Raw genomic sequence first — 17127 nt, 5'->3', positions numbered from 1 at the left:
CCCCTTCCCCCCCGCCCCATTTCAGATAAGGGAGTTCCCACCAGTAGCCCTGCATCTCTCTCCTCCTTCCCCTCTGTTGGCTTCATCTGCTAAGTACCTAGTCTGGAGCCCTGGGCCAAGCCTTCAGCAGAATCTGGGCATGTGGTGTGGGAGTTGGGGGGGGCTTCTGGGTAGGGAAGCAAGAGAAGTAGAACTGAGTCCTGGTCGAGCTTTTGAGGCACTTCCTGGCTACATCTCCGGGGTCTCTTGCAGGGGACGTGGAGATTGGCTTGCAGGAGCGGAATGGTCAGCTAGAAGTGGACATCATCCAGGCTAGAGGACTGACAGCCAAACCAGGCTCCAAGACACTGCCAGGTATGTATGGGGGCTTCCTCCCCTCTGCACGGTGAGAGTGAGGTCAGGAGAAAATCCGGAGGAGTAACTGGGTCTAGAAGGGCCCAACAGCAGGGGGCCCCTCTGCTCCAACTCAAGTGACTGAGGTTTGGCTGTGGGGACCCAGCTGAGATTGTCCATCAGACCTTGTTGGTCTCTCCAACTGAACTGGGGGTGGGGGGGCAGGGACTGTCTTTTCTGTTTATGGTTGTACTCTAGTGCTTGGTAGGGTGCTGGCACAGAGCAGATGCTCAATAAGTATTTGCGTAGATGGGTGAGTGATGACTGTGTGGCCCAGGGAAGGGGTAGGCAAGCCATAAACTGAGAGAAGTTAGCTGAGTAAAGAGTGGGCAAGGGAGGTGGGGGCGGGCAGGATCACCCAGAGAGGTGGACAGGTCCCATGTAACTTTGGTTACACTCCACTACCCACCCCACAGCTGTCTCTGTTGCCTCCTCCCCAGACCCTATGGGGGCACTCTGATTCCCAGAAGTGGGTGGGAGCTGCTATCTATTTCAGCCTTGTCCACTGTTTGAGGGTATAGACCAGCACTCACGTCCACTGGCCTCTGTTCCCAGCTGCCTACATCAAGGCTTACCTGCTAGAGAACGGCGTCTGCATTGCTAAGAAGAAGACCAAAGTTGCTCGCAAGTCATTGGATCCACTGTATAACCAGGTGCTGCTGTTTCCTGAGAGTCCCCAGGGCAAAGTCCTACAGGTGAGGGGCGTGGGTGGGTGTGTACGGGGAAGAATGGGGTTACTGGAGGGAGAAGGAAGTGTACCCAAGGAGAGAGGGGATCTCATCAGGAATAAATTGAGCACTGTGATTGATCTGAACTCCACATTGAACAAGTTTCTTTCTGAGCCTCAACTTGTTTGTCTGCCAAGCAGCGTTACTTATAGTACCTGCAGAGAACGTGACTGGGCCAGTGAAATTCAGCGTAGTTTGTGCAAGAAAAGATATGTAAGTTTGGCCTATAATAAGTGTTCTACAAGCAGCTCCCATTGCTACTGGTGTCATGTTCCTGTTTATCATCACCATCTGGAGGCCTGGGGCTTGACCTGGAGCACTGTAATGGCAGACCAGGAGGCTGTGGAGGAGCCAGAAAGTTGTTTGGCTCCCCGGCTATTGGTGGGCAGAACCCAATGACCCTCAGTCACTCAGATGCAGAGCTACAAACAGCTGTCCAATCTAGGTGTTGAATTCCTGCAGGAACCATATGCCTGCTACCTCAGCTGCCACTTGAACATCTCAGTTTCTTTTCTTTTAAAAATTTTTTTTATATTTCTTTATTTATTTTCCTTTTTGTTACCCTTGTTGTTCTATTGTTGTAGTTATTGATGTTGTTGTTGTTGGATAGGACAGAGAGAAGTAGAGAGAGGAGGGGAAAACAGAGAGGGGAGAGAAAGATAGACACCTGCAGACCTGCTTCACCACCCGTGAAGCGACTCCCCTGCAGGTGGGGAGCCGGGGGCTCGAACTGGGATCCTCATGCAGGTCCTTACGCTTTGTGCCATGTGCATTTAACCTGCTGCGCTATCGCCCGACTCCCAACATCTCAGTTTCTAATTTAAGAAGAAAAGCAGTGAAGGCAGGACCAAGGTGGAACTAGTTAGCACGACAGTAGCATTTTTGAAAAGTTGGGAAGCTCAGGTCTTGTGTAGGGAAGAGTCATTCAAACTCTGGCTTGAGATCTATCAGTCACTTGTGAAAATAAGTTAATAGGCATCTACTTTCCTTCTTTCCTCCTTTTCTTTGTCTACCAGGATTATTGCTCTTACTCAGTGCCTGCATAGAAATCTACTACTCCTGGCTATTTTTTTTTATCTTCTGTTTCTTTCTTTTCTTTTTTTTTTTTTTTGAGAGAGAGAGAAATTGAGAGGGATGGTGGAGGTGGAGGCAGAGATGGAGAGAGAGGAAGTAAGAGAGAAACCTGCAGCAAAGCTTTACTGCTTGTGAAGCTTCTCTCCCTGTAGGTGGGGACTAGAGGCTTGAATGTGGGTCTTTGGCACTGTCATGTGTGTATTCTACTGCATGTGCCACTGCTTAGCCCCAACAGGTGTTTCTTAATTAAATTGAATAGTCAAGAAGACATTTATCACCCTCAGTAACATAAGTCAGAACTGAACAGTGCTCTGGAAAAAGAAAAAAAATTAAAAGGACAAGTTTTATTTGATATGATACCTGCTTTGTGATCCCCATGTGTGCCCTGGATCATGATGTAAAGTCTGTTTTACTGTATATCCTATCAGACAAGTTTGGAAAAACTCTTCTAGTCTAGAGACATTCAGATACAGTTACTAAGCTATAAGTGGACATTAATTATTAGTTAATTATTTTAACCAGAGCACTCAGCTCTAGCTTATGGTGGTGCCAGGGATTGAACCGGAAACCTGGGAACCTGCGACACAAAGCTATTTGCATAACTATTATGCTATTTTCCTAGCCTGCACTCAGATATAATTTAAAACAAACCAGGGACTGTCTGTGGACTACATCTGACCCCCTTGACAAAGGTGAATGTAGTCTGGCCTAAACATCTGGGGAAAATCCCAGAGCACATCTCTGCGGTGCTGTAGAAGTGGAGGAGTCTGAGGTGGGGTCTTTGTAGCTGAATCCTCTGCCCATCTTTGCAGCAGAGCAGGCCCTCCGTGAGTGACATTCAGCATGGCAGTTGTGCTAGTCCGTTAGAGCTGCCATCACATATCACTACAGACAGAGTAGCTTAAAGAACAGAAATTCCTGACTGGCCCTTCTGGAGACTAGCAGTCTGAGATCACGGTGTCACTGGTTTCTCTTGAAGCTTCTCTCCTTGGCTTTCTCCTTCCTACTGCAAGCTCCCACCCCCACCCCCATCTCCTCTGTGAATTCACCTGCAGTGCCTCCCTGCATCCAAACTCTGTTCTCACGTCATTCAGACTAGATTAGGATCTTCTCTTCACATTTCGCTTCAACTCAGTCACCTCTTTTTTTTTTTTTTTTTTGGAAATAAACAATTAAATATTTTTAAAAAATTAAAATATATATATATAAAGATTATAACTTCCTTTATTTTCTCTTCTCTCTCTCTCAGTTAGGCCCTTGGACATACACAGAAAGACACTGCACCCCCCCCCCCCAGTGAGCTATCGTCAGTCACCTCTTTAAAGGCCTTTCCACTTATGCATGTACAAACTTGTATTTACTGTTGAATGTAAAACATTAATGCCCCAATAAAGAAATAAATTAAAAAATACATATTCAAAATGGCAAAAACTAATATGATAAAGACACACAAAAAAATAAAATAAAATAAAAAAATAAAGGCCTTTCCACATTCTAAGATGCTGGGACCTTGACCATGAATTTGGGGAGGTCAGAGTTCACCCCATGATATTAGTGGAAACAAATTCATTCATCCTCCGGAAGCAGGTTTCTGGTCAACTGCTCTGGAGTGCTGAAGACTTCTTAACCGAGTGACCAGATGCGAGTGATTAAGACTGTGCTGAACTTCAGTTTAAACAGCTATGAAATCGGATTATTCTTTTGTAGGGCTGTGGAGAAGAGTGACTCTAAGACTAGCTTAGTCTCAGAGCAATTCCTAACACACAGTACATCAGAGGGCCACCTCAGAGCATTTTCATTGTTTTTTTGTTTGTTTGTTTGTTTTGCCTCGGCACCTGCACCACGAATCCTTCCTGGAGGCCATTTTTCCCATTTTGTTGTCCTTGTTGTTGTTGTTATTATTACCGTTAGTGATGTTATTGCTATCATTGGATAGAACAGAGAGAAATTGAGAGAGGAGGAGAAGACAGAGAGGGGGAGAGAAAAACACCTGCAGGCCTGCCTCGCCGCTTGTGAAGCAACCCCCCTGCAGGTGGGGAGCCCGGGGCTCCAACTGGGATCCTTGAGCCGGTCCTTGCACTTTGCGCCATGTGCGCTTAACCTGTTGCACTACCTTCCAGCCCCCTCAGAATGTTTCAATCTTGCCCTGTCTACGTGTTTCTTGCACATCCATTGCACACCCCTGGACAGCTTTTATAACCATTAGCTCCTTTAATCTGCACCTGCAAGGCACACCAAGTGGGGACACTTCCATTTACAGATAGAAACTCAGAAGCTTCATCAAGGCTAAATGCCCAGCGCAGCCCAGCCAAGACTGACATTTGAACCTACGTGCTTTGCATTAAACCACCAGGCTCTCCTGAACGACTGAGTCAGTCATCTTCACAGAGGGGGACAGAGTTCGACCCTGGGGTACAGAAGAACAAGTGATGGTCCTTTCATGACAGAACCCACTCAGCTGGCCTTTGCAAGACATAGGAGAGCTCTGTTGGAAGAAGGAAGCGTGTACATTGTACCCCTCTGAAAGCTTTGTTTCAACCAAAGGGAGTCTCTGGGCTTGAGTTGAGAGATGAGGTAGCATGTGAAGAATGTAGCAGAGAGGAGTCTAGGTGAGCAGGCATGGTAGTTTTGGAACTGGGAAAATGAGGTCAGCCTTTGAGCAAGTTTGAAAACAGAATCTCACAAGACTTGGAGATGAGCTGGGCATGGAGGTGAGTCTTGAGTTTTGTTTCTAGCCTTTGAGTGGTGGCACTGCCAGGACTCAAAACTGCTGTCTCTTGGCCTGCAGGTGATCGTATGGGGGAACTACGGGCGGATGGAGCGGAAGCAGTTCATGGGAGTGGCCCGCGTGTTGCTGGAGGAGCTGGACTTGACCACCCTGGCTGTGGGCTGGTACAAGCTCTTCCCCACCTCGTCCATGGTGGACCCAGCTACAGGTCCCCTGCTGCGGCAGGCATCCCAGTTGTCCCTTGAGAGCACCGTGGGGCCCTGTAGTGAGCGATCTTAGTGCCCCCGATGGGGAGGGGCTCCCTAAGATGGTCTGGAGACCGCCCAGCCCCAACCTGGGACCCCAGGCCAGGGGCACATTACATAAAGGAGGATGGGGTTCTCCCCCACAGTGGGGAAGCAGAATGGGGAGACCTGCACCCCCCCTTGGGCCCCTCCTCACCCTTCTTTGCCTCCTATCCCCGAGACCTCCCCTTTCCCAACGGGATTGGCTGCGTTTTGACTTGGCCAGTTCTTGACCTGGTGGATGTGGCTGCAGTCTGGAGAAAGGAAAGACTGTGGTAGCAGAGCAAACTATTCACCTGCCCTGGACACTGTCCGACCGCACCCCCTTTTTGCCTCCTCGGAAGCTCGCTGCCCCGAAGCCAAGTCCAGAACCCAGCGGCCATCTCCATGGTGCCAACTACCAGCAAGTGTCTTTCCTGCGGCACCGGGTTCAGGCAGCTACTCCTGCCCCAGAGCCAAAGGGGCAGCTTTGCAAGGATCCGGAGCCAGCTCCGGGGGACCCAGAGCCCCCCACTTGAAGAGGAGCTCAGGCCCCCTCCGCCTGCCTGTGGAAGGAGCTGTGCCGCAGTCTGTCTGAGTCCATCTGTCCATCCCCTCCTGCTGTCCCCTCTTCCAGTGACTCTAGGAAGCAGGGTCCAACAAGGAGCAGAGGAGAGGAGGAGGGCCCTGGGGCCTGGCACAGACCACCCAGGGTACCTGCGCCTTGGGGTTTCAACGAGCAAATTTGGAAACACCTGGCAGACTGAAAAGAACTCTGGTGGAGGAACTGTGGGGGACCCTGATTTTCCAAAACCCCAAGCTCAGAGAGCTCACCATCTCTGCATTTGGGAGGAGGGATAGAGGGGGAATTGGAGTCTAAGGAAAGCCAAGACTGGGAACTGGTGGTATCAGTGTGAGGGCTTCAGATATAAAGAGAATCCTTTCTTGGTGGGTGAGGTCAAAGGTCATCTTGTCTACCCCCCTCCTCCCCCCCCCCCCCCCGCCTCCAGACTGTAGGGGTCATGGGAGGTCACAGAGCTCCCCAATTTTAGTCTCTTTAAACAAACCATCCTCTTACTAAGGGCAGCACTCACTGTTCCTGCCTCAAGGACCTTGGGTCAAGGACAGTGGTGGGAGAGGAGAGGACAAGGCCTGTGTGTGAAAACTGTCAGGAGAGTCTTTCTCCAGCAGGCCTGGGTAGCTGCCTGCTGGGCCCGACCTATCCTGGGGCCCACAGGAGCCCTTTTGCATGCTGGGGAGCACACAGGCTGGCCCCTCTTTCTAGAAGCACATTTCTGCCATTTCTCCTGGGAGCCACCTAGCAGCCCACCACCCCCCTCACTCTCTATCCAGCCCTTGCTGTGTGGGGCATAGCTGGGTAATTAGTGCTCTGAGCCCCAAAGGACTGCCTTTACTTCACACACATAATCCCAGGAGGGCGGGGGCAGGGGACATAGAGGGCACAAGACCATTTCGGGTTACCAGTCTGTTGGCTGGCCTGGGCCTGGGTCCTGCAGCCAGCCTGCCCTGCCCCAGCCCCTTCCTCCTTTCCCCCCACCTCTTCCCCTGTAGGGTTGTAGTCAGAGCTGCCCATTATACTCAGATGTTCACACTTACTATCCTTGGTACTGATTTTATTTTTGAAGCACTCTTCACGACTGGGGGACCTCAATGGTGGGGGACTCAGCTTCCTGGGGTCCCACCTTGTTCCTGGTCCCACCTTCTTCCCAGGCCCATTCTAGGCTACTAGTCAGGCACTTCACCTGGAGCCCCTGTCCTCCCTCCCCTTCACTTGGTTAAGCACTGGGCATCTTTTGCCATTCTGGTCCTGCTCAGTCTGTACTGGGAGGGTGAGTTCAGGACCCTGCTTTCATCCAGGAGGTCTGGGATGGTGGTGGGTGGGACTGTAAAGCCAGTGTTCTGGCCAGCCTGCCTGCCCTCTGAGGCCTAGCATCATCCACGCTCCCATTTGTTGTTAACCAGTATGATTTCTCTGCTGTTTGTTGGTGACTTGCCATTTGGAATATTTTGAGCCAGGCAGGAGGGTGCCTCCTCTCTCCAGCCATCACTGGTTGTTTAGGGGTAATAGTTTTTCAAAGGTGGGACAGAGCCTGGCTGTCTCAACTGGAGGGTGAAGGGGGCACAGTGTCCTCTACCTGAGCCGATGCCCACTGTGTCAGCACAGGCAAGGTGGGGGGGGGAGGGGGGGAAGCGCTCCAAAGCAATAACAACTTCTTGGGGGTGGTCAGCAAGGGCCCCCTCAGTGACTTTCTTGTTTGTTCTGTGAAATCTCAGCTCACCTCCTGGAGAGGTGGGGTGGGGTGGGGGCCGGAGCCTGTTTCTTTGTGTCATTCTTGTGAGCCCGTGTGCCCCCTCCTTCAGTTAGTGGGACTCCTGGCCCTTTTGGTGTGGGAACTGCTGTCTGTCCTCGCCGAGGGATAGGGGTTTGAGGACAGGAGTGTCTCTTGTTAGTTCCTTTGGGAACCTTCTAGCCCTGTTTGTGCCACTACTGTTTGATCCTCTACCAGCTTGAGCCCCACCATGTGGAGAGGAGCGGAAAGAGTGGGGTTGGGGTTGTTATGAGGGTGGGGAAGGGTCTTGAGTCTTTAGGGGACATTCTTTTTTTTTTTTCCCATCTCTGGGTCAAGGGTCACATGCAGGGTTGTCCCATGAGAGCACCAGCTCCTCTTTGTACAGAATCCACTTGTCATAACTAAAGGGAAAACACCTTTCATGACTAAAGGAACCATTGGCGAAGTCCATTTCTATTTTACATATGAGGAGACTGAAGCTCAATCACAGGAAGTGCCACCTCCAGGGTCACTCCAGCCTGAGTCTACTCCTACTGAGGAGCCAGGGCAGGAGGAAGAGGAGGCCACCACCCTGCCATCACTCTCTGTTCTGTGGAGCCTCCCTGTGACCTAGAATAGTTGGGCAGGGCAGACTCTAGCCCACCTGAAAGGTGAGGAAACTGAGGCCCAGAAACAGAACGTGATTTATTAATTTTCCCCTCCCTTCAGCAAGTGAGTGATAAGGGCCAGAAGCAGGGGCTCCTTTGTGCTGCCCTTCTTCAAGCGATAGGAGACACTGCTCCAGGGCCTATCTGCTGGAACAAGTACCCATGGCCATGAAGCCCTGGCCCACTCAGTACTGCTTGGGTCCATCTCAGTGGGCCAGCAATGTCTGTAGGTCTGGATGTGAGGAAGAGTTTCCATCAACATCTTGTTCTTTAGGGGCTGCACAGGAGCTGATCCAGGCCTTGATTTTTGTTTGGAAGCTCTGACCTATGTGCTATAACTCCTCCAAGAAGGGGTTTAGGAAGCACTAGTTCCTGCCTGAGCTGTTTGGGGAAGGGAGGCAGTGTGGCATCCCTTATCTCACGGCACTCCACAAACCCTACAGATGTACTAGTACTTGATCTCCCTGCAACGCTTTTCCAACTTTTTGTTTGTTTGTTTGTTTTCAACATGCTTTTTGCTTCTGTGTACCCTCACAAGAGCCCCTGGGCAGTGGGCAAGGGTCTATGTTATATGCGCCCCCTTTTAAAGAGGGTACAAGGGAGGTTGGGGAGGGATGACACCTGCTAAGGTTGCATCAGGAGGCAGTAGCTGAACCCAGACTGGAACTCAGTTCTCCAGGAGTCTTGAGCTCTCTCTTCTACACCTGGAGGTGAAATAGATCTTTGGGGGGAGCAGGATAGAGAGAGAGGCAGTCATCCACCTTAGATGCTGTTGTCACCATCCAGTCCCTCAAACCAGGGGCTCCGTGTTCAGGACCAGCACTGAGCCCCACTCCCTTGGGAGCACAGCTGTTGCATCAGGCAAGGCCACCTGCATTTATTTATTGAGCAGCAGTGTTGTGCCAGGCCCTGGGGGGACTGTGCCCTCCTCCCCCAGCCATGACTCCCGAGGCCCTCAGGAGGACCCTGCGTCTGTACAGCAGAACCTCACAGTGGATGGGAAGCTCCCATGTCATGAGCTCATCAGACTCACAAGCTCTGTGGGGAGGCTCATTGTTCTCATAGCTTCTGTGACAGAGTGGAGTCTTGAACCCAGGGCCCCAGGCATCACACATGGAGCCCTTTCACTCCAGGACTGCCTCCTGAGGGGATGATAGGAAGGTAGGACTTGGGGGGGGGTCTTTAACTGAGGGGGGAGGTGTCTCCATCCATCTGCCTTCCCCTCATTCCCTCTCCAAAAGTTGGGGCCTTTGGGGAGGGAGGGTTTCTAGGCCTCTGGGTTGGAGTGGGACACGTTGCGTTGTGTTCATGACCATGTAGCTCATGTTGAAAATTAAAGTTTTTGGCTTTTCTAACCTGGTATGTTCCTCTTTGTGTGCAGATACTGCAGTCCAGAAAACTAAGGGGGCTGCAGCTTTAAGATACTGAGTGCTGCAGGCTTCAGGGCTTTGTGGCTGCTCCTGGTGAGGCAGGAGCCACCCCAGGGACTGTTTCAGAGATCACAGAGAGAGTGGGATTTGGGCTGAACCCCATTCTTTGACAGATGGGAAGTGAGACCCCAAGTGGGGGAATGACACTCCCTAAGTAACACTGCAGGACCGAGGAGAGCCCAGACTCCAGGGCCCTGGAGAGCTGGTCCCACTCAGAATGGGCACTCAAAAGGCCCATCACATGGTGGGTTTCAGCAAGGACCCCCTCAGATTGAAGGAGCACAGGTTATAAGCAAGGAAGTCTGGGTAGGCTTCCTACTTAACAACAAAGGTGCCTTCCTTGAATTGTGCGAGGCCTTGCCTGCCCAGCCACCTGCACTATAGATGTTACCTTTTACTTCCTCTAACCCTGTGCATCCCAAAGTGGGAGTTAGCTAGCCTCAGTGGTAAGAATAGTGAGGACAGTCAGGGATTTCACCAGCTGACCAAGGGGCAGGAAGATTGCATTCAGTGTGCACTGCGGCCAGTAGGGGCTGATAGGGTTCACCCCTTCCTAACAGGGAGCTTTGCACCTATCAGGGGACTTCAGAGGCCTGCCTGTGCTTCTGATGCAACTTTAATATGTTTTGGAGAGGGGGGGCGGAGCAAGCCACAGAAAGGAAGGGGAACTGCTGGTGCAAAAGACTGTGTGGAGACTTTGGCCCTCCCCCCCCCCCCCATACCCAGATATCTCTTCCCAAATACCCCGCCGCTCCCGGGACAGGGGCAGGATCCATGCCCAGCAGCCCGGGGAGAGCTGTCAGATGGACTTCCTACGGGCCGGGGGTCTGCCTGCCCGGCCGTCGCCCACAGCCTGCGGGCTCACCGGGGGCGAGAAGGCCAGGTTGTCGCGGGCCCCCAGCTCCAGCCGGTGGACTCGGTGGGAGACGGAGGCCGGACGGCCGTGGCTCTCGGGCGCCCCCTGGCGGAGGAGGCTGGCGCAGCGGGCGGCGCGCTCGGGCAGGTCGCTGCTGGCCGCCAGGAAGCGCAGCACCACCAGGTTGAGGAAGGCGCCGATGACCGTGAGCCCCAGGAGGATGTAGAGGAAGCTGAAGGCCACGTAGGGCGGCTTCCTCTGCAGCGCCTCGTCACTCTGCAGCGCCACGAAGTCGCCGAAGCCGATGGTGGTGAGGGTGATGAAGCAGTAGTAGTAGGCGTGGAAGAAGGTCCAGCCCTCGAAGTGCGCGAAGGCCGCGGCCCCGAGGCCCAGGGTGGCGGCGCACACCAGCAGCCCGGCCACCACCATGTTCTCGGTGGACACGAGCGGGCGCCGCAGGCCCAGGCAGCGCTTGGCTGCCAGCAGGAGGCGCCGCACCAGCGTGTTCAGCCGCTCGCCCAGGCTCTGGAAGGTGACCAGGGTCAGGGGGATGCCCAGCAGCGCGTAGAACATACAGAAGACCTTGCCCGAGTCCGTGCCTGGCGCAGCGTGGCCATACCCTGCAAGGAGAGCCAGGGGTGTGGGGGCGGGAGAGAGGTGAGAGCCAGCTTCACCGCACAGCACACAGGCCTCAGTGCCTCTGCCCCGCCTCCCTTCCACCCCCCACCCAGAGCTCACCAGAGCATCTTGAAACCTAGTTCTAACTAGGTCATCCCCCTGCTTTCCAAACCTTGCAGTTACTCATACAGCTAAACAGTCTGGGGCGCATCCATACAACGGGGTTCTTTTCAACACTCCATCAGAAAAGGATCCACTCTTTCTTGGAGCCACAAAGGATGGATGACAAATGTTATTACTGTTCTGTGAAAGGTGCCAAGCTCGAAAGGCTACATACTGTTCTGTTCCATTTAAATGACAGCCAGGAAACATTCCGGCAAAATGATGGGGGAGGGGTGTCAAAGAACAGACCTGTGGTTGCCAGCCTTGGGGGTCTGAGCAGGGATTAGCTATAAAAGGCCATCATTGATGGGTGTGTGTGTGTGTGTGTGTGTGTGTGTGTGTGTGTAAATGTTTTGTATCTTGATGGTGGCTGCAGTTATCACAAGATAAGTCCAAACTCACACAGGTGTAACTGGGGGGGGGGGGCATAAACTTTTACTATATGTAAGTTGTGCCTTAATGGAAAGAAAGAGGTGAGGGTGGGGTGGGGAAGAAACTCTACCGTGGCTCCCCAGTACCCACTAGGTGAAGCTACTGCTCAGTGGTACCCACGTTCCTTTGTCATATGAACCCCTCACCTCTCTAGCGTCTCCCAGTGCTGTTTCTCATGACCCTTCTTCTGATCCCATGCCCTGTCCCCTGCCCCATCCTGCTTCAAGTTAATTTGTACAAAATATGTCTTCAGTCTAGTGTAGTGATTCCTCAGTGTCCCTTCAACTGTTGTGGGGTATGTACACTTGACTGGGCTTCTTCAGGCCTTGGGAGACCATGTCATGGTTGAGGAATGAAAGAATGCGTGACTTTTCTGGGAGATGAGTGAAAAACCTTCCTGGCATCCTCAAACAGGATATTTCCTAGCAGACACTACCTCCTTGAGCAAATGAGCCCCATCTGCCAAAACCTGTTGACGTGTCCACTTCCATAGTTGGGCAAGTGAACCCTTCAAAATGGATGCATGTGCCAATTAGTGGGTGAATGTGGGTCATCAATGAAACACTGCTGGTCAGAGTGGAAATCAGACAACCTAAGTGTCTATCAGTAGGGCCCTGACTAAACCAATCATGGCAGGAGGCTGGGGAGATAGTGTAATAGCTGTACAAAAAAAGACTTTCACGGGGCCAGGTGGTGGCACACTCAATAGAACACTCACGTTACAGTGTGCAAGGGGCTGAGTTCTACCCCCTGGTCCCTACCTATGTGTGTGTGTGGGGGGGGGTGGGAAGTTACACAAGCAGTGAAGCAGTGCTGCAGGTCTCTTTCTCTCTTTCATTTGCCCTTTCTCTTGATTTCCCCTTTACCTCTCAATTTTTCTCTCTCTAGCCAAACTAAATACTTTAAAAAGATGGAACAAAAACACTTTCATGATCCACAGGCACCAAAGGTCCTAGGTTCAGTCCCCAGCACCACCATAAGCCAGAGCTGATCAGTGCTTGGGCGGAGGTGGGGGGGAGGATGGAATACCACATAGTCATGATTCCAACTGGAAGTGGTTTTGTCCTCAAAGGGACCCCACTGGGAAGTGATGGCTGCAAGCTACTGGCATCTAGTGCGCAGAAGTCAGGGATACGGCTAAGCAGCCTGTCATGTTCAGGAGAGCATCACTAGCAAAGACTTAGCAGGCAAATGTCCAGAATGTTTCATGCTGAGTAGTGTGTGGAAGCCCTGCTCTGCAGCCATGGAGAAGGTGGCACAGTTCTTTCAAGACTGATATAAAAATAACATCAAAATATACTAGGTGTTAAAGCTAGCGACAAAAAAATAGTATGTGCAAATGTGATGTCTGCATGATGTGTATATATTTTCAAAGGATAGGCAGAGAATATATTTGAAAGGATAGACAAGAAACTAGTAATTTTATTTGACCAAGGGAAGGAACCTATGGGCTGAGGGACAGGATGAAAGGGAGCTCCTTTTCATTCCACAGCCACTGTGCTCCCTGTGAAATGTGTACTATATACATATATAATGTCCTCAAAATGCCAACACTATATATACCTGGCTCCACTTACAGTCTGCTGGGAGTGGAATGAATAATGACACTTAGGGGCCAGGTGGTGGTGCACCTAGTTAAGTGTACATGCTGCAGTGCGCAGGGACTAGAGTTCAAGCCCCTGGTCCCTACCTGCAGTCGAAAAGCTTCACCAGTGGTGAAGTAGAGCTGTGGGGTGTCTCTCTGTCACTTTTCCTATTTCCCCTTCCTCTCTCAATTGCTATCTCTTTTTATTTTTCAGTTATCTCTATTTATTGATTGGATAGAGACAGCCAGAAATCGAGAGGGAAGGGGGTGATAGGGAGAGAGAGACAGACACCTGCAACACTGCTTTACCACTTGCAAAGCTTTCTCCCTGCAGGTGGGGAGCAAGGGCTCAAACACAGGTCCTTGCACACTGTAACATGTACACTCAACCAGGTGTGCCACCGCCCGCCTCCCCCTATTTCTCTGTCTCTATCCAATAATAAATAAAGTAAAATGTAAAAATTAATGATATTTAAATGTGACAGGTAATCTATATGGACTATTTTACTTAATCCTCTCTATAATTATATGAGCAGTTTTACTGTCCCCATTTTACAGATAAGGAAACTAGGATCAGAGGGAGGAAGTTACCCAAAAGTGTAAAGGTCTGACCACTCCATCGCTTTTCAGATCTCTTCATGCAAAGTCCCACCTCACAGACTCTGGCGCCCCCTAGTGGTCAGAGAGTGCAAAACTCCAACTGCTTATCTGTGGTCCTTTGTCTCAGATTCTTAGGAGCATGTCAAGAACTTGAAAGAAGGGGAAAGGGTCTGACCCACATCGTTGGGCATGGCAGCAGGAAAGGTTTTAGGCTACAGGGATGCTTGGGCACAGGATAGGGCAAAAGAGCCCTATGGGAACTGGGCTCAGAGTCAACAAGTAAACAATTGTTAGTATTACTATTAATAGTACCTATTTGGTTTCAGGCCCTGTGCCAATCATTTGACATATGTACACTTATTTACACTTGGCAACTACCCCTGGAGGTAGCATTAAGTACATTTTTGCATTGAAGAAAACCAGGGCTTGGAGAGGTGTCATCAATTGCCAGAGAGAGAGCAGGAGGCAGCTGAGATGAGAACTCTGTGCTAAGTAATAGTAGAACTTGGGCTTTTATTATTACTATCTTTACTTATTTATTGGATAGAGACAGCCAGAAATTGAGAGGAGGAGGGGAGATAGACAAGGAGAGAGACAGAGGGACACCGGCAGGACTGCTTCACCACTCACAAAGCTTTCCCCCTGCAGATGGGGACCAGGGGCTCGAACCCAGGTCCTTGTGCACTGTTATGTGTGCTCAACCAGGTGCACCACCGCTTGGGTTTTTACCCACATTCATGTTCCTTAAGCAAGGAGGCAGTATGAAGAAACTTTCTGCAAATGCATGGACTTCTGGGGGTGAGGAGGTGGGGTAAAAAAAAAGCCCAAGGGGGTGCCCAGACATCCACAGCTGGTCCACGAAGCAGCTGGTGCCCAGCTTGGAGTCCCTCAAAACCTGCTTCTTTCCTTTCCTGTTTCCTTTAGCAGGTACCTGCCAGATGGTAGCCATGGCAACAGCTGGCAGCCCAGATGCTGCAAAGAAAAGGCTATGGATCCCTGAGGATAAGGTCCAAAGCTTGGGGTAATCAGTAATTACTTCAACAAATATTCATTAAGTGTTTCCCACATGCCAGGCACCGGCCATTCGGCAGTGCCTAAGAAAGTTCTCAGATCTCATGGAGTAACAATAGCAATCATGACAACAGAAAAGCAACCTTTCCCTGTGCCAGGTCCTATGCTAAAACTTTCTGCAGGCTGTAGGTATGGCTCGACCTGTCAATGCCCAGGTCCAGCGGAGAAGCAATTATAGAAGCCAGACCTACCACCTTCTGCACCCCATAGGGATCTTTGGCCCATACTCCCAGAGGGATAAAGAGTAGGGAAGCTTCTAATGGAGGGGATGGGATATGGCACTCTGGTGGTGGGAACTGTATGAATTGTACCCCTCTTATCCCTCAGTCTTGTCAATCATTATTAAATCACTAACAATAAAAAAAGATGTTGAAAAGTAAGAAAACACAAAGCAGAACTTGGACTGGGTCTTGTGTATTGTACCAAAGTAGAACTCTGGATTGGGGGAGGGGAAGGGTCAGGTCCTGGAACATGATGTCAGAGGACTTAGAGGGGGTTGAATTGTTATGTGGAAAACTGAGAAATGTTAATACATGTACAAACTACTGTATTTTATTTTTCTACTGTACTTTATTGTTAACTGTAAACCATTAATCCCCCCCCAATAAAGAAAAAATAGAAAGGAAAAAGAAAAAGTGGGGGAAATAGATAGATAGATAAGCAATTATAGAAATAATGGTCAGCTCATATCTGTGACCGTGGAACAAATCACTGCAGCTTCCAATGGAGGGAATGGGGACACAGACTTCTAGTGGTGGGAACATTATGGAATTGTTCCCCTGCTATTTTGTAAATCACTAATTTGTAAATCACTAATAGAAAGAAAAGAAAAACTTTCTGCAAATATTATCTCCATGTTATCTGGGGGGGGGGTACCGAACGGTGGTGCATCCGGCTGAGCGAACATTTCAATGCGCAAGGACCCAGGCTCAGACCTCCCCCCACACAGACACACTACCCACCTGCAGGGGGAAGCTTCACGAGTGGTGAAGCCATGCTGCAAGTGTCTCTCCCTCTCTGTCTCTCCCTTCCCCGTTGATTTCTGTCTCTAGTCAATAAATAAATAAAATATTAAAAAAGAAAACAGCTATCTCACCAGACCCTAACACAGGGTCTGCTAACATCTCTGTTTCACAAAGGAGAACACAGAGGCTCTGAGAGGTTAAGCAACTTGTGTGGGGTCACACAGCCAGTGGATGCAGCCAGGTAAGGAAGCAATCCGGGCCCCAGTGCACCTGCCTCCTGGCACCGAGCCTGACCCCAAGGCGCTTTCCTGGGGTTCAGAGAGGACTCTCCTCCCAGCCCCGCCGCCCCACTGGGCACAGAGAGCAGGTGAGGTTCACATGGCCCCTGCCAAGTGCCCCGGCTGGATGGAGGCAGCGTGGCACCAATCTGGGGCGGCTCACCGATGGTGGTGATGACGGTGATGGCGAAGTAGAAGGAACCCGCGAACTTCCACTGGCGGCCGGCGCGGTGGGGCTCGGCTTGCAGCGCCAGGCGCTCCAGCTCTCTGTCGTCCTCTGCCGAGAAGCCGTATTTCCTGCGGAGCTCGCCGCGCTTCTGGGCCAGCAGCCGCTGGCGGCCGCTCTCTGCCTCGGACTCCAGCGCGTCGAAGACCGCGGCGCCCACCAGCAGGTAGGATAGGATGCAGAGGATGAGCGCGGCCGTGCGCGCGCTCTGCTTCCTCATGGCCCTGCCCGCCCCGTCTGGGGGTGCGAGCGCTGGGCAGCGGGGCGGGGCCTGGCGGGGCGGGGCGGGGCGAGGAGGGGCGGGGCGGGGCCTGGAGGGGCAAGGAGGGGCGGGGCGGGGCCTCGCAGGAGAAGCCTGGACAGGGGTGCAGGCCCGAACGTTCACTAGACTTCCTACTCCTACCTCTGCTTATCGCCCCATCCTCCTCCTCCAGCCCCTTCCTTGTCTGCAAACAGAAACATCTGGAACCAGCCACCCCAAGCCTTAGTCAGCTGCAGTTCTATCTCCAACACTATGTGAAGCCTCAATCTTGTGCAAGTCACTTTTTTTTTTAGAATCATTTTTCTTTCTTTAAAAACTTTATTATTATTATTATTATTGGATAGAGAGGGGAGGGGGACATAGGGAGACAGACACCTGCAGCCCTGCTTCACCACTCACCAAGCTTCTCCCTGCAGGTGGGGGCCAGGGGCTTGAACCTGGGTCCTTGTGCATTGTAATATGTGCGCTTAACCAGGTGCGGCACCTGTGCGCTTAAC

General features: G+C 51.4%; 2 protein-coding genes across 2 annotated transcripts in view; one reads left to right on the top strand and one right to left on the bottom strand.

Moving 5' to 3' along the window:
* The window catches only part of RIMS4 (regulating synaptic membrane exocytosis 4), a 79514-nt gene extending 70014 nt beyond the window's left edge, over positions 1-9500 (top strand). Inside the window, exons 4-6 of the mRNA XM_007530872.3 lie at positions 253-354; positions 949-1088; positions 4984-9500. Of these exons, the coding sequence (XP_007530934.1) occupies positions 253-354; positions 949-1088; positions 4984-5202 (461 nt within the window). The 3' untranslated portion in view covers positions 5203-9500. The remainder of the gene's footprint in view (positions 1-252; positions 355-948; positions 1089-4983) is intronic.
* Positions 9501-9583: 83 nt separating this feature from the next.
* KCNK15 (potassium two pore domain channel subfamily K member 15) lies at positions 9584-16594 on the bottom strand. The gene is made up of 2 exons (XM_007530873.3): positions 16306-16594; positions 9584-11051 (listed from the first exon to the last, which is right to left on the bottom strand). The coding sequence occupies exons 1-2, from the start codon at positions 16586-16588 to the stop codon at positions 10375-10377; spliced, it is 960 nt and encodes a 319-aa protein (XP_007530935.2). The 5' UTR covers positions 16589-16594; the 3' UTR covers positions 9584-10374.
* Positions 16595-17127: the final 533 nt, after the last annotated feature.

The sequence above is a fragment of the Erinaceus europaeus genome, chromosome 1 (genome assembly GCF_950295315.1).
Source record: "Erinaceus europaeus chromosome 1, mEriEur2.1, whole genome shotgun sequence".
Lineage (NCBI taxonomy): Eukaryota > Metazoa > Chordata > Mammalia > Eulipotyphla > Erinaceidae > Erinaceus > Erinaceus europaeus.
Note: the sequence above shows the minus strand (reverse complement) of the source record. Positions and strands in the feature narration are given on the sequence as shown.